The sequence below is a fragment of the Aythya marila genome, assembly GCF_965140915.1.
Source record: "Aythya marila genome assembly, chromosome: 13".
Classification (NCBI taxonomy): domain Eukaryota; kingdom Metazoa; phylum Chordata; class Aves; order Anseriformes; family Anatidae; genus Aythya; species Aythya marila.
Window position 1 is genome coordinate 9779558 of NC_139054.1, and position 20412 is coordinate 9799969.

A 20412-nucleotide genomic window follows, 5' to 3' on the forward strand; every position below is an offset into this window, starting at 1 on the left:
GGGAGGGGGGAGGAGAGGGGAGCTGTCGAAAGATGGCGGCTCCCCCACAGCGGCGCCGCCTCCCCCCGCCGCCATCACTGCGCCTGCGCCCGGCGCCTGCGCGCGGCGGGGTGCGGCCGGCGCCCGGGTTCGGGTTCGCCGCCGCCGCCCCGGGAGCAGCGGGCACCGGGCGGCCCTGAGGTGAGCGCGGCCCCCGCCCCGCGCCGGGCCGGGAGGGGAGGCAGGACGGGGGTTGTGTGGCCGCTGAGGGGAAATAGGAGCAGGGAGGAGTGGGGAGGAAGGGGAAACGGGGTACTAGGGGGGTACCGGGGGCTACCGGGGGGGTACCGGGGGCGGTGGCTTCCCTCAGGGCAGCGGGGAGCAGCCGCCGGGGGTGGCTCCGAAAGGGGCTTGGGAGGTGCGGGGAGGGCACGGCTGGGGCTGAGCCGGTCCCCGGGCCGGTTTCCTGCGGGGAGATGTGCAGGAAGTGCGGCCGCCCCGCCGGCAGCTCCTCGGCTTTCCTCTTCCGCGGGGCAGCGGCGGCTCCGTGCAGGGGGGGGGGGGGGCGACAACAGGCGGGCACGGGGCGAGCTCCCCGCTTCCAGGGCTCGCTGTGTTCAGCACGAAGCGTTTTCCTCCCTTACAGGGACGCCGAGGAGCAGTCCTACGTGATCTGCCCCCCCAAAAAACCCCCGCCACGTTCCTGTCTCGAAGAGCACACGGCTGGAGGAAGGCGCTGTCCGAAATCATTCTCGCAGCCTTCGGCACCTGCATGCAGTGGGGAGGCACAGGTACGGCGTGGGGCAGGCTGTGCACATCACCCACCAGCTCGGTGGTTGTCCGCTCCAGTTCTGTAAGCTTTCGGTATCGGTAACGTCCCGCAGCCAGGAATTCCTGGCTTCACCTCCAGCTACCTTGTGTTTGTTCGGAGCCTCCCTCCTTCTGATTTAATTTGGCATCCCTTTGTTTTCCCCTTTAAAAGAGCCGGTGAATAGTCGGTGTCTGTTTGCTCTTTAAAAGCACTTGTGATTTCCACCGTATTTACCCTGAGTTATAAAAAAAAAAAGGCTTTAAATGCTTTTGTTCGCTGTGTGTACCCTGTGCTTACCACACGTGTCTCGCACTGGAGTGCGGCGCTCCTTGTGCCCGGTTCATTAGGTGTGTCCTGCTTGTCCCAAGCCTGGTTTTTGCTTTTAAAAACTTTTAAGTTCTCTTCTCTGCTATATAATTTACATCTGGCATGAAGACTGCATTTGGCCAGTTTGCCAGCAGACAGTTGCACTCGGGTCTCTATAGGGAACTTACAGCTATGAGACATTATTTGTCATTTTGGCTTTTGAGCTGTTTCCATAAAAAAGAAGCTTTTAAGTGTTCTTAGGAGGAACTTTACAGACATGTTGGAAAAACAATGAAATATGTGGTTTGCCATTGGTAGGGGAATGCACAGTTTGATTTGCTTTCATGATGAGGCTGTGATTTTTCTGTCCTAATGTTTTGACACAATATGGTGTCATATATTACAGAGGTCTTGTATCATTAAAAGGAGTATTTTATTTTTTTACTTCACATTCGTATGTCCGTATGGTAAATCTGGTGGACTGCTGAGGCGCTACTTTGTCACTGATAACTTCTGCTCACTGTTTAGAACTGCAGGATTTGATACAAGTGAGACTGGCAAATGGGGCAATATTGTAGCACAGCAGCCATGATAAAATACCCACTGAATGGATGCGTTAACTTGTGTTTTAATTGTATCAAAACTGCTTAAAGAAACTTTTGAAAACTGTTATTGATTGACCAAGGGCATTTTTTGTTTGTTTTACTTCCCAGTGAAATTTGGGGGAAGAGGAGGAGAAATCAAAAGCAAATCAAAGAAAGTGTGGGGGTTTTATTTTTGAGGAAGAAGTCCAGATTTTCCCAGTATACCTGTTACCCCTCAGGTAGAACAGTGGTGTCTTCCAACTTCTCTTAAAAATAGCTTTTATACTCCCGAGGAATGCCAGGTGACAAGGTGATAGGAAGGTAGACTCACAGCTGTTTTTTTGTTCCCTCCCCCCCCTCAAATCACAATGAGGGTGGCTTTAACTGGATTTGTCATTCATCCTGTAATGTGCTTAATTCTCCTAGCAGAACTTAGTCACTGAGGTACTGTCTTTTTTCCCTTTAACAGTCAGTACTGAATAAATCTGTAGAAGCTAGGAAGGACCTATAAAAAGTGGTCAGTGTATGTACCCAGGACCTCTGCAAGCAGCCTGCATCTCTGAGGAGGTGTGCAGTGGATCTGGGTGCAGAACTGTCCCGTGCCAGCTCCTGGTCTTACTCCTTTACTGTTACCACCCTTGAAGCACGTTAGGGACATTTTGTTTAAATAAGCTCTGAAGGGTACCATTGTGACAAGTCGATCCTTTTGCATGTGGTTGCAAGAACATCAAGTTTAATGCTCTGCAGCCTCTGATTATGGCAGGATACATTTCATTTTCATATGCTGTAGGGATGCTGATACCTACTGATGTTCTAGTTTTTAGTTCCCGTAGAGCTGCACTTTGGTGTAGTCTTATTGGCTTGTTTCTCATGCACTGGTAATGTAATGGTAATCTAATGGTAATCTTGGATTCATAGAACTTAAGTTTATTGATATTTGGTCACTCATATCACTACTCTCATATAAAATCTGGGGTATGAGTGCATGCAATAACAGTATTGATGCATTGAGGTTTGTGTGGGTGATGTGCCTGAATGGCTCATGCAGAACACTGTTTTCTCTGTGGTTCCCAAGGAAATACTGATTATATGGTAAAGTTTGTTTCTTCATTTTTTTAAAATAAAAAGACTAAATGGATAAACCAATTTCAGCCTGATTTGGTAGGGATATAAGTCTTAAAAACATTATTTGAAAGGTTTTGGGAAGTTTCCTTTAGCTTAGAAACATTTATTTATTTATTTGGTGAAAAATAGGAAGGTCTTTATAGTGTCCGCAGTGAGATGTGGGAATTGTGCTCTTGTTAGACAGCAGCAGTGTGTGTGGAAGTTGAACTTGAAGCTCCACAGAAGTGAGCTCCCTGGGTTCTGCTGTTCACAGAACCTGGAGCTCTGGGTCCTGGGCTGGTGGTTCTGCTGTGCTGCTGAAATCTGGGGTGGCTCATTAATTTCTTTCCCCTCTGCTGCCACTCAGGCTGTTGGATGTTTTGTTTCTCTTGCCTTACAGGTAAATGGCAGGACAGAAAGCAGTGTGGAAACTTTGAAAAGCATTCAGAAGTCCAAGTAGGTCATTCACTGCTGAAGGAATAGTCAGGGTATTAGGGATGAGGTCTCCTATTTAGCTTTTTTTTTACTCTTTCTTGGCATGCATGCTCAAGTTTGGCACTTGTCCATTCGTTTAGCGCTTGCCTAAAACAATGGAGAGTAAGCTGAGCTGTTATGGAATAGTAACACAGTCTCGATTAGACTACTGAAAGCCCCTTTATCTTCCCTGTTAGATCTGGTGGCTAAGTTGCACAAATCAAAAATCTTTTAGGCTCCTTTGTATGGGTGAGGATGTTAGGATATAGTTGGAGCTGCAGTTTGTTGTGGAAAGGTTCTGCCTGATTTTATGTATGGATGGCGTGAATCATCTCTGAAGTTTTTGTTACTGGAAAATGAGCAATTATGTTGTTTAGATTTCTGAGCTTCTGCTTGCTCCAGATAAAGCAGTATCAAACTTCTGAGCCTGCAGAACTGGGAGGGATTGATCAAAGGTGATGGCTGAATAGAACAATACTGCTCAGTACAGGTGACTTCTGCTGAACTCCTGGTGCTTTTTCTGCTCATGTTTGGCAAAAATGTGTCCCTGTCCAAACTGGAAAGAGAGATGTAGAAAACCCGACAAGCTTTTTGAAAACAAGGTTATCAAAGAGCAATATCAAAGCTAAAATCCACCTAACAGAGGCATCTAGTGTTAATGGAGCGAGGGCAGAGACATATCCTGCTAAGAAATAGTTCCTCTGCCAAGAATTTTTCAAAGTGCAGGAAGTATAAGAAAGTACCCATCTAGAAAGCCCCAGGAGAATTCAATTGTATTTCCGTTCTGTTTTCTCCCTTCTCTCAATCGGGAAGTGAATTCAGTTGTATTTCCGTTGTGTTTTCTGTCACTGTTTTCTCCCTTCTCTCAATCGGGAAGTTTCCTTCAGATGTGGTGAAGAAAACTTTTTCTCTCTCCCTCAAAAATATTTCGAGGTAATATGAAGTTACTCAATTTCACTTAGGATAGCTTTGGAGGGAAGCTGGGGGTGGAACCCAAATAGTGAATTTCTCCTGCAGAAGTCCTGCTGGGCTACAGGAGAGCAAGCTGCCCGTGTTAACGATACCCAAAAATATGTAATTAGGTCAGAACGGGAGCAGCTCTCCTGACGATGTCTCGACATGTCGATCGAAATCTTGCACATTCCAAAGGAAACGCCAGGTGTGCAGACAGTGAAAGCAGACTTTGCAGCATCCTCTGAGGAGGAAACTAACCCCAGCTGGAATGCCAGTTTGGTAATTCGGAGGCATTGATGGATAAGATAGAAATAACTTCTCCATGTATTTTTGTACAACATTTCTCTGTGGGGTAATGCGTGTTGTTTTTTTTTTTTTTCTTTAATTTCTTGAAAATTATTCCCATGCTGCTGTAACTGTTAGAACTCTTCATGTTCTGATGATCTTCTGCCTTGACTGTAATCAAAGTGCTTTCTCTGGCAGGACTCAGCAACCAGAATTACCTCTCACTACTTTGGACTTTCTGTTGACTCCTTTCTCTTGCCAAGTAACCTTTAAACTTCACTTTGAAGCTCGTGCCTAGCTTTCTGTTTCTAAATTCTGAGTCTTGCTTTTGATGCGTTGATGTGGTCGTCTGTATTTTTCTCTTTTTTCCAGTTCTCCTTTTTACCTGTTGTATGTGTTTTACTCTCTAAAATTTTTTCCCCAGAATTCTTTTAAAGCTTAAAAAAAAAAAAAAAGCAAACCCTACACTTTTTTCCTGCTCTTTGTAATGTTTGTTGGTGATGATTGATTGGGGAGTATGGTGTTTTTTATTCCCAGCATCTATTCGTACAGCACGCAGTGCCAAGTTCCAAGGTGCTTGAGAAAAATGAATTTTCCTCTCAAATTTGAACCTCGGCTTCTTGCTTTCTTATGAGTTTTGTTGTTATGTAAATTGTTTACAAGCAGAAATTACAAATAGAGACTCTGAACATGTTGAACAGAGATTGTGGATTTAATAAAAAAAGGCTAGGTGGAGGTAATACTGTTTGTTTGCTTGTGGCTTAAATTAAAAACTCCTTTGTCTTCCACATGTAAATCTTTAACCAAGCTACACCTGCTCGCAGCCTACAGGTTTCTGGAGAGTGGGAGCATCTTTCTACTCTTTCTTTTGATTAATTTTCTAAATGCTTTGTTTTAGTACTAAATTTTGTATCCCGGTCTGTTTGTTTTTCTAGTCTGCATATGCCACACACGAATCCTTTCAGCTAAGAGAACGTACTTTAAAGGAGCCCTGCAGGGAAGCATACTTTAGAGCCCACAGGCTCTTTAATCATATTTGAATAGTTCATACTTAGCCTGGTGCTTTGGCATTTTTGCATGGAGTTACTTCCTATTGCAACTGTTGCTCTCTTAAAAGTGAAGCTGCAGCCAGGTAATTCGAGATCTTAATGCTGTAAAAGCGTTATTCATATTCCAGATTTTTTTTTTTTGTTACTTTACTATTGTGTTCCAAACCGAAAGCTGCAAAGACTTCTTAAATAAAACCCAGCAAAAATAATCTCCGAATAGCACACTTTCTTTAGAAAATTTTAATGAGATTGAACCAAGCTATTATAGCTTCCCATTGTACAGGGAACATGTGGCATTGTAGTGGACCAATATAAGAAACTGCCCGCGTTGTGTTACAGTACTGGTGCCTGGTAGGCGTGGGTAGTGATGCAATTCTGGGTTATCTTGCCTTTCTGTGAAAAATCCTGTGCGGGAATGAATAGGTATGTGAGCCCTTGGGGGAGCTCGTGGTTTGTGCTTTAAAGAGAGAGCCATTCCCAAGGCCTTGCGATTTATGTATTTTAGAAACTAGGAACTGGGCATATAAAAGGCTTTGTGTGTCTCATTCTCCATGAGACTTCTCGTGCGGGTTTTTGAATGCATGTGTCCAGCTTAGCTCTGCGTCATCACGGAGATGGCTTTTCATCAAGTGATCAGAACAGCTGGCTGCTGCATAGGTACTTTTCATTTGGAAATCATCTTCTGCTCTGAAATTGCTGGTCACTGCTAAAGTTTGGGATGCAGGACTTAATTCAGTGGTTTGAAGTGCGTGTAGGAATTAACTCTAAGACCTGCTCTCTGCAGCCGTTCAGTGCTGCTGCCCTTGGCAGCTGCCAGTGCTCCCCTCCTCCGTGATTCACTCCCACCGTGTCGTACCACTGGCTTGGCTGCACCAGCCCCTGATGCTCAGGAAATTGGGTGAAAGGACTCCTCAGCCTGTTGTAGTGTGCGGTCACGGCTGAGAAGGTGGGATCCTGCCTGGCTGGGGAGGGAACTCGGCGCTTGGAAAGGTCTGAAGGCAGCCTCGTCATGCCAGAGCTGCAGGGAGGGCAGGGGGAGAGCCTGGGACAGCGAGTTACAGCTGCCCCTGTGGATACAGCAGTGTTATGGCATCGGGATCCGTCCCCTCTTCTGTCACTGTTTTGTAACCATTAGACCTTCTGTGTTCAGGAATATGACCTTGTCTCGTGTGCTGTTAGGGAGCAGTGCACAACCTCTTAATAAAATGCTGAAAATGTTTAATGTAATGATTTTGGTAGTTTTATATTAAAATTTCAACTCTTGGTTTTGCAAAATGCAACTAATGTTTCTAAGCCTCTAATTCGTTAGATTTTTACCTTTTTTGTTGTTGTTTTTTGTTTTTCTTCTAGCCCCCTTAAATGAAAATCTTGGTGCAACTGTTCTGGAATAATATATGCAGTCCTGCTGTTGGTTATTGCTGGTCAGTGCTCTTCTTTTTTATTGATTACCTTTACAATTTCCAGTGGCATGCCTCTCTCTTTACATTTGACTCTGGCCTTGAAGGATGACTGATGTTTCTGATGTATGATGAAATGCACACGTATGCTTTTCTGCCAAAGCTCAGAAGTACCTGAGCTCAGATTTCGTTTCAGGTGATTCATGATGTTTAAGCAATTTAATTCCTGCCCTTTTCAAAAAGGATCAACTGCTTCTGCATCTTTCTCCTGCTTGGTTCTTCCAAATTCCTCCCCTCACACATCCTGCTCAGTCTTTCCGGTGCAAGGTTTCAGCACTGCTTCGCACAACTGGCTGCCTTTTAATAGCAAGTGTGTACATATATTTATACTTCCTTAAGCACTGTACGTTGTAGTGACCGAAAGCAATATCGCTCACTTGAGTAGCCTGCTGCAATGCCAAAGCTTAAAGTAGTTTTTTTTCACCTAGTACAGAAGAATCATGTGTGCTCCCAGTGGGATGATAACAGTATGTGGATACAGACTCTGTCAAAAAGCTGTTTGTTTCAATGGTCTTGAAGGGGAATTTGGAGGAACGGGATTTGTGACTTCTTATTAGCGAAGTACTTCACTGCTGCTTGTTTTTATATTTCCTTTGCAAATATAATGCTGTTAAAGTTGTGATTTTTCTGGAATGTGCAATGTAGTCCCTCCTGCTATTTGTTTCTTCTGTTTGAAGCAGCATATTTGGTGCTGGTTGCGAGTTGGGGATTACTGATAGTACCTCAAAGGCATTTGGGTGAGAAGGCAGATGCATGTTCCTTCTTGCTCAGGCTAGCAGTGGAAGCTTTAGCACAGAAATGAACAGCAAATGACTGTGCTTGTAGTTGTTCCATAGTGTTTATGAACAGTAACAGGAAAGTTCCTGTTCATGTAATAAAAGCTTAGAATGAATCGAGTTTTAGTCTATATCCACTTGATTATCAAACCTATTCCTTACATTTCAAGAAAGGGATAAGAAGGCCTTTAAGCATCACGTATCTCTGGGAACATTTCCACAGCCTGCCCAGGAAGGCTGTTTGATTGCTGATCTCTTACACCGTGTGTTTTTTCTAATGCTTGGTATAAGCTTTCTTTATTTTACTTCAAGCCTATTAAGTTTTGCTTGTTCTGTCACCGATTAGTGCGAATAATCTGTTCTTGGCCTCTTTAGAAAAATTCTGTATGTATTCTAATCTGGATACCATTTCTAGTTTTATTTCAAAGAACAGCTTTTCTTGTACGTGCTGCTGTCTGAACCTTTTGTCCAGTGTTTTCTGACTGTGAGTCGAGTGAATTACTGTAGTAAACGGTAGCAGTGCAACCCAGCAATTGATATCTTGGCTTACTGCACATTTTTCGGACCTTTCTTTGTGCTAAACTTCCTAGGCAGTAGAACACATAGACAAGAAGTGTCAATTTAGAGTGTGTGTGGACTTACAGACGACAGAGTATCTTGTTACTGGTTGTGAGATCACAATCCTTTTCCGCTTGCAGGTATTTCCTAAGGACTTGTCCCTCTTGCCTGTGGGAAACTGTCTGGCCGTAAGGCAAGACTGTGGGAATTTGGCTAATTTGTGCTTATGTGGTTGGAGAGCAGCCAGTTGTCACTGAGCTTTCAACTCGTTGCATCTCTTTCCCTATTGTCTTTCTAGCCTCTGAGCTCTTCATAATGGCTTCTGAGACACTGAGTATGTCTGGCTGCGATAAGAAATTGTTAGCAATATTAAAAACACTTGCAAAAGCATCTCTTAAAAATGATTGTCGTCGAGCGTGCCTTTTCTAACTTGTTCTCTTGCTTTGTGCAGGACTTTGTTTCTGGGTAAAGAATGCAGACCATAAAGTGTGTAGTTGTTGGAGATGGCGCTGTGGGAAAAACTTGTCTTCTCATCAGCTACACCACCAATGCCTTCCCCGAAGAGTACATCCCTACTGTGTTCGACAACTATAGTGCCCAAATGACTGTTGATGGCCGGACGGTTAGCCTGAATCTCTGGGACACTGCAGGCCAGGAGGAATACGACCGTCTGCGCACACTCTCGTATCCTCAAACCAATGTATTTGTCATCTGTTTCTCCATTGGTAGCCCCTCTTCCTATGCAAATGTGAGGCACAAATGGCACCCTGAAGTTTCTCACCACTGTCCTAATGTTCCCATTCTTTTAGTGGGCACGAAGAGAGACTTGAGGAATGACCTGGAAACAGTTCAAAAGTTGAAAGAGCAAAGCTTGGCTCCCACTACCCCGCAACAGGGGACTTCACTGGCTAAACAAATTGGAGCAGTCAAATATTTGGAGTGCTCGGCGTTGAATCAGGAGGGTGTTCGGGAGGTGTTTGCTGAAGCTGTTCGTGCAGTTCTGTATCCTGTGACAAAGAAGAACACAAGAAAATGTGTCTTATTGTAATTACCTCGGGTGGTGGATGTTCAAAGTTGAATAATGACTAGAGTTTTGGAGGGCTTTTTAACGCGTTAAATTGAAGATTTGCATCTTGCACTAACAGCTCTAAGCAGAAATGGATTATGCAAAGAATATTCTTGCAGTCTTATTGCTTCAGGGAAACTGAAACAAAATAGTTTTTTTTTTTTTCCAACTGAGAGGTCAAATATATACTTAATTTCTAAAGTTCCAGTCTCCAGCTTCTCCAGGGATCATTTGGCTTCTGTACTTATTTAGCGGAGGAAAATAAAAGAAGGGATGAAGCCAGACGCCTTTAGTAGATAACTGTCAGTTACCAGACTTGCTGAAAAGCACAAATTCTGATAACTTTGCTTTAAGCATAGCTGCTGCTTTTCCCATCCCTTATGTACAGACCAAACTGGTTTTTACACACATCTGGCTGTCCAGTTGTTTGCCAATTCAGAGCTTGAAAACAATTTGTTTACATGCAGAAATGCCTGAAATAGTACTGAGACTCACCTTAAAGTGAACTGTGACCATTCGTATGAAGATTTAACATAAGGCATATTTAACCCAAAAAGCAAGACCCAGGGAACACCTGCAGTTATTTTTTTCATAGAAGCAGGAGATGATTTCTCCTCACGTAAGGAACTTAGGATAATAACGATGAATCCCTTGAATGAGTGATTTTCATGCTGTCAAAATGGAGAGGTGGAAGAGTAGTTTAGATGCAAGTCTTCCATAATCTTCTAAACCAAGATAAGGTTTTATTTCACTCTCCAAAGAGACTTAACACCCTGAGAATAAACTTCATGATCTTCTTGGGCCGACTGAGATAGTTGGGATCACTCTTACTCTCCAAGTGAGCTTTTCAGTGTAATCCCACTCTCCCTTTGATGAATTCCAAAGACTTGGTAGAAGCCCATTTTCTCTTGAAGAATTCATTGCTTCACTTTTTAATGTTCTTGGAGCGACCACCTGAGATTTTACAGCAATTCCTTTGTTGTTTTTCTGGGAGATCATTGACAGAAAATTTGGATGTTCTATTTGCAGGAAACAGAAATGCTTATTTCTTCTGATGGTTTCAGTTAAGTTTGTAATGGTTAGCCAGTCACTGGATAGATTTACCTGGGCAATTTTCTCCCCTCTGCAAGGTGATCAGTTGTTATAGACGGTTGTAACTGAAGTTCTGTTTACGTACTTTTTTTTTTTTTTTTTTTTTTTTTTTAACTTTCTCTAGCAGCTCTAGTGAGTGACAGCTGGCTTTTGTTTTCAGGATGTTCACTGTTTTTTGTGTGTGATTCTGGGACCAGCTGAGGAGTGAGCGCATGAAACCTTCCTTAGTCTTAACCTTCCAGCTTGGTAGTATGAAAGCAGCATGCTTCAAAGATGCTTTGTATGAAACCAATGGTGCTGGACTGGGCTTTGTTGTCTGAGGTTGACAGTACTGTCTTTGTCCAGATGCAGCCTCGATTGGTAATTCAGAACTTGCTTTCTTGTGATTCCCACACATGCAAAACTGCACTGCGTATACCCTGGTCAGAAAAAAAACAAAAAGCCTCATTTTAGCAAGAGGACAGAAAATATATCAGCAAGGTTATTAGGGATCTTGTGTTAATTTGACCTTGCTTTGTCTGATATGAAAAAAAACCACCACCAACAACAAAAAACAGGTAGATAAACACATTCATATTTGTGCCCTTATTCCCCTCTTTGAAGAGGATGTGCCTTTCTTCAGCTGTTGTAACTGTCGCTGTCACTAACCACAATCTCTGTGTATTGGCTGTGTGCTCGTACAGGTACTGCTTTAGCAAGCTGCAGCCCATAGATACAAACTGCAGTGAATTCAGGTATCGGTATAAGCGGCTAGTAAAACAGTACTGAGTTTCACATTGCCTGATGGCAGGCAACACCAAAACGCCCGTAGTGAATGATGTTTGCAGAAACCTGGAGACTTCTGCATGTTTTTCTTCACCAAGTGCCATTGTCTGGAGTGTTGTTGCATCTTTTGCACTTGTAGAAGAAGTGCCGGTCCAGATGTGGCTCCTACCGCAGTGCCCTGCAGGCTGTGAGGGAGTAGGAGGAGTATTTCAGTGAGGAAACCTCTGTTCACCATGCTCTGCCTTTTCTTCAGTAATATGCCTTTAGTGTGGGCTTGACTTGCTGGCAGCAATTAATCCTGTGCCTTGTAATGCAAGATTATTTTCTGTAGGTAAATTTCAGTAACTGAGTAAATAGAATTTATCATGTTTAAGATATATTTATTTAAGCCAGTGCACATGTTTTTATAATGCAGGTCAGGCTTAAATCAACAGTCTGGTTACCCTGGTGCAAGCCCATAACCTCTGCTTAATTGAGATGTACTTTAAAAACTTCGTGATATATTTGAACTGCTCTTAAATAGGCTTTTGATGTCAACAACAGGCACCTCTTTTTTTTTTTTTTTTTTTTTTTTTTTTGCTACACAAATTTGCAATTTTGTACTGAAGCTACTACTGTTTTAAAAAGTTTTTACTTCTTTACATACTGAAATCTTATAGTTCTGCATCTTTTGTGGCTATTCCTAACTGGATGACAATAATTTTGTAGATGAAGTCCTGTGAGCAAGTATTGTTGCACACACCCTGCTTCTGTAGGCTCACAGAGCAGCTGTCCTGGTGTTAACTGGAAGAGGGTATGGCGAGATAAAATTCTACTAAATCAATCCATTTGAATTGATTACATTATTGCTTACATGATACTAGAACACTTTATCCCCCATCTAGATTACTTAATAAATAGATCGCACAGCAGTACTGAGGATATTAACACAATAGTGAGGAAAATGAGCAGAAAGTGAACTTTGAACAACTTCAGAAGCTTTTTACTGATTTCAGAGTACCTCATCAATAGTCATTTAGGTGCCTTGTATTTGTATCTTTCTGTCACGAGCAAAAATCCTGCTGGTTGACAGCTGATTTATTCCAGCATCTGTTTTTCATGAGAATGACCTTCAGGAGTGCACAAATCCAATGAGCTTTTCCATGCAGTTGGCATTCTCTGTTTAATCTTTTTTTCTTACAATTTCTGGTGCATTTCATTGTAAGTAGCCCAGTGCTTCAGTCTACAATCCATCCCCTTCTTCCCTTTATTTTTTTTTTTTCCCGTGGACAGGTAACAAATGCTTCACACAATCATGTGGCTAGATTTTGTCTGTTCAGAAGATCAGGGTACCCCAGAGTTAAGTCGTGAGGGTTTCCTGAACTGTTCAACATTCTTCAGTTTGTTTTCTTAGTGGAAATGTAGCACGTGTGTCATAATTCACAGAAGAGGCTCTCTGTGAAGAGACTGGTTTTAATCTTTCAGCTTATGAATCATTTCTCAAATACATAAGCATTTTGAGAACACAGTTGTGGCCATCCGCACGGCATCGAGCAGTTCAGGAATTCTGCGTCCGAAGGATGCTACGAGGTGTGTTGAGGTGTGTAAGTGCTTTCTTCAGTTTACAGCTGTCGCTATTTATATGGAATTTAAAGTAGAGAAGCCTCATCGTGCTTTGTCGAGTGCTAAACCTTGCTCTGTAGGAACCTTGGTGCTGCTTGGGCTCGCCTGGAGGAGCGGAGGATGTCTGGAAGAAGGGTTCACCCCGGCGCCGCCCGTCCCGGCGGGAGCCCAAGACTAAGTGTGGTACTGATACATACACTGGCGACTTGATTTTATACTATAAAAGAATTTGTATTACAGCTAACAGTTTTAAAAGATTTTTTTTTTTAAATTATGCGAAATTAAATTGTAATAAAACCTCTCCTCATCTCCGTGGCTCTGCTGTTAGCTCATTCCTTGCTTCCTAATGGGGCTGCTGTGGAGGCGGCTCTCTCCTCCCTGGCTTCCCTGCACCGGAGGGGGTACAGGGCTGGGGGTGGCGGTGTGTGGGGTTGGGGTTGTGTGTGTGGGGTGTGTGTGTGTGGGGGGTGGGGTGGGGTTGTGTTTTTGCTGGGGTTGTGGGGTTGGGTGTGTGTGTGAGGGGTGTGGAGGGTGTGTGGGGTTGGGGTTGTGTGTGGGGTTGGGGTTGCGTGGGGGATTGTCTGGGGGGTGTGTGGGGTTGGGGTTGTGTGGGGTGGTGTGTGGGATTGTCTGGGGGATTGTGTGTGGGGTTGGGGTTGTGTCTGGGGGGTTGTGTGTGGGGTTGGGGCTGCGTGGGGTGGTGTGTGGGGTTGTTTCTGGGGCTGTGTGGAGGGGTGGGGCTGTGTTGGGGGGCTGTGAGTGGGGTTGTGTGTGTGTGGGGGGGCTGTGTGGGGTTGAAGGTGTGGGGGTGTGGGGTTGAGGGTGTGTGTGTGGGGGTGTGTGGGGTTGGGGGTGTGTGTGTGTGGGTGTGTGGGGTTGTTTCTGGGGCTGTGTGTGGAGTTAGGGTTGTGTGGGGGGCCGTGTATGGGGCTGTTGATGGAGTTGTGTGTGGGGTTGGGGCTGTGTGGGGCGGTGTGTAGGGTGTCTGGGGCTGTGTGTGGGGTTGGGGCGGTGTGTGGGATTGTTTCTGGGTTTGTGTGTGGGGTTGTTTCTGGGCTGTGCTCGCTCCCGCTGGGGCCGCGCGGGGCCGCTGTGCCTCCCGCTCCCCTCAGCGCCCGGTTTCCGTTTCCGTCCCCGTCCCGGTGCCGCCACCGCCTCAGCGATGTCGGACTCGGAGAGCGAGGAGGAGGCGGATGGCGGCCGCGCCGAGCCCTTCTCGCTGGCCGGCTTCCTCTTCGGCAACATCAACGAGGCGGGGCAGCTGGAGGGGGACAGCGTCCTCGACAAGGTGCGGCGGGGAGCGGCGCTGAGGGGAGCGGGGCGGCGGGGGCCGGGGCGGCGGAGGGGCCGCTCCGAGCTGTGTGGCGGTGTCCCTCTGCTGTCCCCAGGAGTCCAAGAAGCACCTGGCCGGCCTGGGGGCCCTGGGGCTGGGCAACCTCATCACCGAGATCACCGCCAGCGAGGACGACAGCCCGGAGGCAGACGGAGCCCACCTGGACGAGGAAGGTCGGGCACCGGGCACCGGGGGGGCTGCGGGCTCAGGGCCCTGCTCGGAGGGGAGGAGGGCAGCGAGGTGGGCACTGCCTCGGGTCCTCTGCCAACGGGCTGGCCTTCCTGAGGGTACCTGAGTGAATCCCACCTTATCGCCCAGCCCCTTGTGCACACATTGTCTTTTATAGTTAATATTTTCACTACTCTTTGTCTCTTCTGGCTCATGAATATACTTATGTTTTCCCCTACATTCAACTCTTCTAAGCCTGTTCGATGCACAGTCTCTTATTTCAGGTTTTGTTAAACGGTTTCATTGAGTAATCAGAAAGCATTTCCTTTGCTAAAGCTGGTTACTTACCAAATTTGAGCTGAAACTCAGAGCTCTTGGAGATTTTGGGTGGAATAAAGGGGAAATGTTCTCTTGGGAAAAGTTAATCAAATGTTTTTATTCCTCTAAGAAAAAGAAGCAGAGGGGGAGGATTCATAAGTACGTAGCAAAGTCAGGTGTTAGTAATATGCATTAAGCTTTGTGTGACTAGATGTTTTTCTTCATAGGTTGGGTTAAGAGCACAGAAGATGCTGTTGATTATTCAGATATTAATGAAGTGGCAGAAGATGAGAGCCGTAGGTATAAGCAGGCAATGGGCAGCCTGCAACCAGTTCGAAGACCAGGTAAATGGCTTTAGCATTTAGCATGTACAGCTCTAGCTAGTACAGTGTGTTTTGGGCCAATTGGTTTAACACTGGTTCTGTTAAATGTGTGTTGTTGTGCCTTTTTGCTCATTGTTTCCAGAATCCAATATAAGCTTTTGTGAAACCGTATTCACTGGATAAAGCCACTGCTTAAGACTTCCTTTTTTAAGAAATGAGTTTTTCATCAGAGTTAAACTACACTCTGAAGAGAAACTAGCGCCCTTCTTTTGCCATGGGGTCTCCTGCAGAGAATGCTAATACCTGCTGATATTTCTTTAACCTGTGTTCTTAGGAAAAGAGTTATGTGGGAGGTCAGGTATTTCTCAGAGATAATCAACGAGTTGAGGTCCTGATCCCTTGGAGAGTAACTTCAACCATAACCTCTCTCTCTCCTTTTACCCCAATTTCTTTTTCTAAAGCGACTTTCTCCAAAAGGCACTTCAGTTCTTCTGTTGGTCCCAGAGATCTCTGTCTAACAGAAACAGGCTTTTCCCTTTTAGGAGCTGCTAGTGCAAATGCTAAATCTTTGCTTATTCCTGAAAGCTGCTTTACGCTTAACCTTTCTGTTGTCATATTGTGGCTGGTTGGGTGTAAGGTTGACCATGTTTTTCTTACATCTTTAGCAGCTGTTTTCTCTCTACAAAGTGTGAATAGCAGAATATATATACATATATGTATTACAAATACTGCAGCCTGCTTTCTGTCAACTTTTTCTCCCCTGTCCCACTCTTTCTTAAGTTCCAATATTGCAAATGAATGTGCTGAACTGGTAAGAGGTTTGCATCTAGTTATGAAATAAGAATGGTCTCCGTGCTAAGCTAATGAGGGGACGTGGTCTTCTCAACAGATTGGGACACATGTGAGATTGTACAGGTGGGGAGGTTGTCTGGTTCCCTTTTATTGTCAGCTTAATGTGCAGTCTTGTCTTCTGACTGGTTAGATGAAGATGAGGATGATTATGATGCCGACTGTGAAGATATCGATTCCAAGCTGATGCCACCGCCACCACCACCTCCAGTACCTGGAAAGAAAGAAGATGAAAAGGATGCAGCTTCCACTGGTGAGTGAGGACTTTCTTCTTCCCTCTGGCAATGTGAATGTCTGAAGGAAGCAAACGTTGCTGTGTAGCAGTTCATTCTGTGGCAAGGACCCATCCGTCTTCAAAATTCTGTCTGCAGACTGCGTCTGAAGGTGGGTCTTTGTCCTGTTACACAGTGTTATAGGACTGTCTGAGATGAGCTCATGTATAAAATACGGGGTAAGGTATTATATTTCTAATGACTGTTAAAATACTGATTTTTCACAATCAAATTGCTTTTTTTTTTTATCTCATCCTATCAGTTGTGGCTGGGAAATTCACCTGGAACGCTTAGGATAAAATGAAAGGTTATACCAGAATGGTACTCGTAACACCTACAGAGGCTTGATTTTTGCATAACTTGGTATAAAAAGTAGATGTGGCATTATGGGCTTGTACTAGGGGACAGGGAGGAAACCTGTTTGTTTATGAGGTGCTTGTTCTATTGTAGTATCTGAAGATGGAGACGGTATCATTTTGCCCTCCATCATTGCTCCTTCCTCTGCTGCCTCCGACAAGGTGGATTTCAGCAGCAGCTCTGATTCTGAGTCAGAGATGGGACCTCAAGAAGCCAGGCAGGCAGAATCCAAGGAAGGCAAACTCACACTTCCTCTTGCAGGAATCATGCAGCGAGATGCTACCAAACTGTTGCCAAGTGTTACAGAGCTCTTCCCGGAATTTCGGCCAGGCAAGGTATTGTAAAAAAATATATGAAAGTGACAGCAATTCTTATCATATGAGTCCTCTAAGAATAAATCGTATAGTATTAAGGGTATGTAGTAGGAAATTGCTTAGATGGTCTTGCTCATCTTGATAGTTTGTGTTTCAGTTTCTGTTTCTGTGTCATGCTGTTTCCAGATTGCTTAACACGTAATGCTTTTCCTGACATCTCAAAGAGCCTCTTTAAAAGTGTCAAATAAATCAGGGTGTGAAATAATGTTTGCTGCTCTCTAAGACCACAGTTCAGACCTGTTTGTGAAAAATGTTTTTCTGCTTTCTGGCATTTCTGCCAAATCTGTGCCTCCCTTCATGCTGTTCTGAACTTGTGGACTTCTTGAAAAAAATTTGCAAAGTCTGTATCCTTTACTTAATTCTCCCTCAAAACCTCTCTGAGTATGGAACAGAGATGAGAACAATATCAAGTTGGTTGAAAGAATGATTTTAACTCTTTGCTTTTAACTCTCAACTCTTTGCAAAATCTAAGCTCTTTCCTTTTATTACTAAGCAAATTTATTCCTATACTTTTAAAAATGCTCTCAAATAGCAAATGTAGTTGTTGTATTTCAATAATTATTTTTGAAACTTTTAAAGCTGTCAAGAGGAGAAGAAAAGTTGGAAGGAGAGTAAAGACAAGCTTATGATTGCCAAACAGATGGTTGTCAGCTGGGATAACTTGGATTTATGCATGCCTCCATTGTAGTCTTTGTATAAGACAAGCAACTTACATATTTAAATATCATGTTTTAATGAGTTAGATAACTAACCTCTGTCTATTAGAAATCCATGTGAATCTTGAACACAGAAGTTAGACCTTATCTTCCTCTGAAGCTCTTCATGCTGTCTTAGCTTTAGCATATTTGGTGTTTTCTGTTACCTTTTTTTTTTAAATCAGTTATTTGTATATTAATTTATTTGGTGCTCAGCATGTAATGTCGGGGGCTGATTCAATGTTGAACATGCCCGGTTGGTGCAGAAATCAGTGCGAGCTGGCAGTGTTGCAAAATTTTCGTAATTAATTCTTGATCACTACTAGGACCAGGAAAGCTTGAAATCCTATACATTTGTCTGTGAGGATTGGTTGATGTGTGAGAAGGTGTGTGTTGATGTATCACTGTTTTTCTTGATGAAACCACTTAAAATAGCGTGTGGACAGAGAAGCACACTTTGTTTCATTAAACTGTTGGCAGCTTACCTGTCTCTGAGATGTTAGCCCTTGGCTCTTTGAAACTGGCCAGAGGGTAAAGAAGTAATCTGGGGGAGTCTTGGAAAGACAGATAACAAAGATGTGGGCAGAGATGGACAGAATGGTCATATAATTAATAGGATGTGTTTTTACAAACCTTTGGTTCTAATTCCCATTTCCTAAATCTGTCAGTTAATTTGGTAATGATGTTTTCCCTCTTCACAAGAGTGCTCTGAAGAAAAAATTAATGGCGCTTAAAACCCAGCAGTCATAATCATAGCAGGAAAAAAAAGAGAGTTTATCATTATCATTGGTGCGGTTTATGGAGGTTCCTGTATGCATACAGGGAAGCTGCATTGTGATGGAAATAAAAATAAATGCATTTTTTCTGGAGTATCTGTTTGTATCTGGTTGCTTAAGAAATCTCTGCTTTATATAACTGCCTTGTAGCTTTACCTGTTTTGCTTATCGTTTTATCATGTCGTCTTCAATCTCCATATGTCTTTCTGAAGGTTGTGATTGTTAAAGATGAAAATCAGAATTTTCAGGTGGTACTGTACCACATGTCCAATATGTAAAGGCAATCATCACTGTGTTAACATTCCTTTGTGTCTGGAATTACCTTCATTTTCAAAAGTAATTGTTCTTAATGTCAAACAGATGGATCAGAAACTTATTTTCAAGTATGACAATGAGATTGTTGTTTGCAGTAGGAGCTGGAATTGTAGAACAGGCCAAGCCTCTGAATTTGAGTGCTTTCCTTCATTATTGGTTTTTCAGGTGGGGAAAAGAAAGACAAGCATTCCACACTGTTGTGTTGTTTGTTTTTTTTTTTTTTTCTCTGACGCCCTTCTGTTTTTTTCCTATTCTAGGTGCTGCGTTTCCTCCGTCTCTTTGGCCCTGGAAAGAATGTTCCATCGGTGTGGCGTAGTGCCCGAAGGAAGCGCAAGAAGAAGCATCGGGAGTTGGCACAAGAAGTGCAGATACAGGAGGGTGAAGTTGTAGTTGAGAGTGGAATGGAAGGAAAATCTCCCTGGGAATATGAGTTTGCTGCTCCTCCCCCTCCTGAGCAGTGCCTTTCAGATGATGAGGTGGGATATCTGAGACTTAGGGAGGGTCGCCAGCTAGCACTGGGGGTAGTAGTGGATTGGACAGCAACTTCTAGTGTAAAGAGCTTTTCCTCCGAAATAAAACTGGAGGACAGGGTTGGCTTGTATTCCAGCTATGCAGAAGCTCCTCTCCAGATACTAGTCAGTGACTTCAGGTGATTGCTTCTTACTGAGAAGGCCGCGTCCATGGTAAAGGATCAATAGGAGAGCTTATCCTCTTTGTATCGAGAAGAAATCTGTGTTCTTGGAAGTCTAATTGCAGAACGTTCTTAAGGCAGCTAGTAAGTATGGAAAAGCACCTCTTAGAAATACTTTGCTCCGCTGAGAATGAGCTGGGAAACTTGGAAGGATAAACCTGTAACTGATACTTGGATAGACCATCAGTGTAACTGCTCCCTCCTTTGCTGTGCTTCAGATTACCATGATGGCACCTGTGGAATCCAAATTTTCCCAGTCAACTGGTGACACAGACAAAGTGACAGATACAAAGCCTAAAGTGGCAGAATGGCGCTATGGCCCCGCGCAGCTCTGGTATGACATGCTGGGAATTCCCGAGGATGGCAGCGGATTTGATTATGGTTTCAAGCTGAAAGAGAAGACAGAGCAGGAGGTTAAAGGACAGGCAGATGAGAGGGTAAGAGGGGAACTGTGAGGGAAGGAGGGGAGATGTGTGTGGCTCTGAGGATTTCTGATGTCAGAGCTTGGTGATGGGCTGGTGGATGGCTGTGCAGCATACAAAATGAGACTTCTATTTTTTCTCCTTTAAATTGAAAATATAAGGGCAATACAGGTCTTGAAGTATTCTTTTCTTGCAGGATGGAGAGTTGACAGATGAGAAGGATGATCTGTTAGCTGATGAGCACTTCCTTATGGTGACACAGCTCCAGTGGGAGGATGATGTTATCTGGAATGGAGAAGATGTCAAACACAAAGGAACTAAAACACAGCGAGCAAGTCTGGCAGGCTGGCTGCCATCAAGCATGACTAGAAATGCCACTGCATACAATGCCCAACAAGGTAAACAATGATCTGATACGAACTGTAACTGAGCTGTCTCATTGCATGCTTTCCTCTCGAGTACAGAATATAATTCTATCAGGAAACATTTTTGACAAAAGCACAGCTCTGCTCAGAATTCTGAGTCTCTCTTTCTTTCTTAAAACAGAGTAGGTCCCTACTGTTAAAGAAAATATCAACGCTGGCTTTTTTCTCTCAATTTGGAATTCAACTCTTAAGTTCTGATTTAAGGCAATGCGGCACCCCTCTAACACTGATT

The 20412-nt window shown here is 43.9% G+C and overlaps 2 protein-coding genes across 8 annotated transcripts in view; both read left to right on the forward strand.

Annotated features, from left to right (window-relative positions):
• Window positions 1-72: 72 nt before the first annotated feature.
• On the forward strand, window positions 73-13171 carry LOC309883152 (rho-related GTP-binding protein RhoG-like). Of its 2 annotated transcripts, XM_082770964.1 has the most exons (4): window positions 73-180; window positions 626-770; window positions 6897-6967; window positions 8789-13171. In XM_082770964.1, exon 4 carries the CDS (start codon window positions 8810-8812, stop codon window positions 9383-9385), a length of 576 nt encoding a protein of 191 aa, XP_082627090.1. In that variant the 5' UTR covers window positions 73-180; window positions 626-770; window positions 6897-6967; window positions 8789-8809; the 3' UTR covers window positions 9386-13171. The 2 variants fall into 2 exon arrangements, with proteins under 2 accessions (XP_082627090.1, XP_082627091.1); XM_082770965.1 differs by lacking the exon at window positions 6897-6967.
• An 842-nt stretch (window positions 13172-14013) lies between these two features.
• Window positions 14014-20412, forward strand: part of TAF1 (TATA-box binding protein associated factor 1) — a 29763-nt gene continuing 23364 nt past the window's right edge. For 4 of the 6 annotated variants that reach the window (XR_014318388.1, XR_014318389.1, XM_082770589.1 and 1 more), the window contains exons 1-8: window positions 14014-14150; window positions 14251-14368; window positions 14909-15025; window positions 15987-16106; window positions 16576-16817; window positions 18900-19118; window positions 19552-19770; window positions 19952-20153. Coding sequence is in view for 4 of the 6 variants with exons in the window: in XM_082770589.1 (XP_082626715.1) it covers window positions 14025-14150; window positions 14251-14368; window positions 14909-15025; window positions 15987-16106; window positions 16576-16817; window positions 18900-19118; window positions 19552-19770; window positions 19952-20153 (1363 nt within the window). In the remaining 2 variants the exon portion in view is untranslated. Of the gene's footprint in view, window positions 14151-14250; window positions 14369-14908; window positions 15026-15986; window positions 16107-16575; window positions 16818-17497; window positions 18808-18899; window positions 19119-19551; window positions 19771-19951; window positions 20154-20412 lie in introns of those variants that run through there. The other 2 variants (XM_082770590.1, XM_082770591.1) reach the window with 2 other exon arrangements.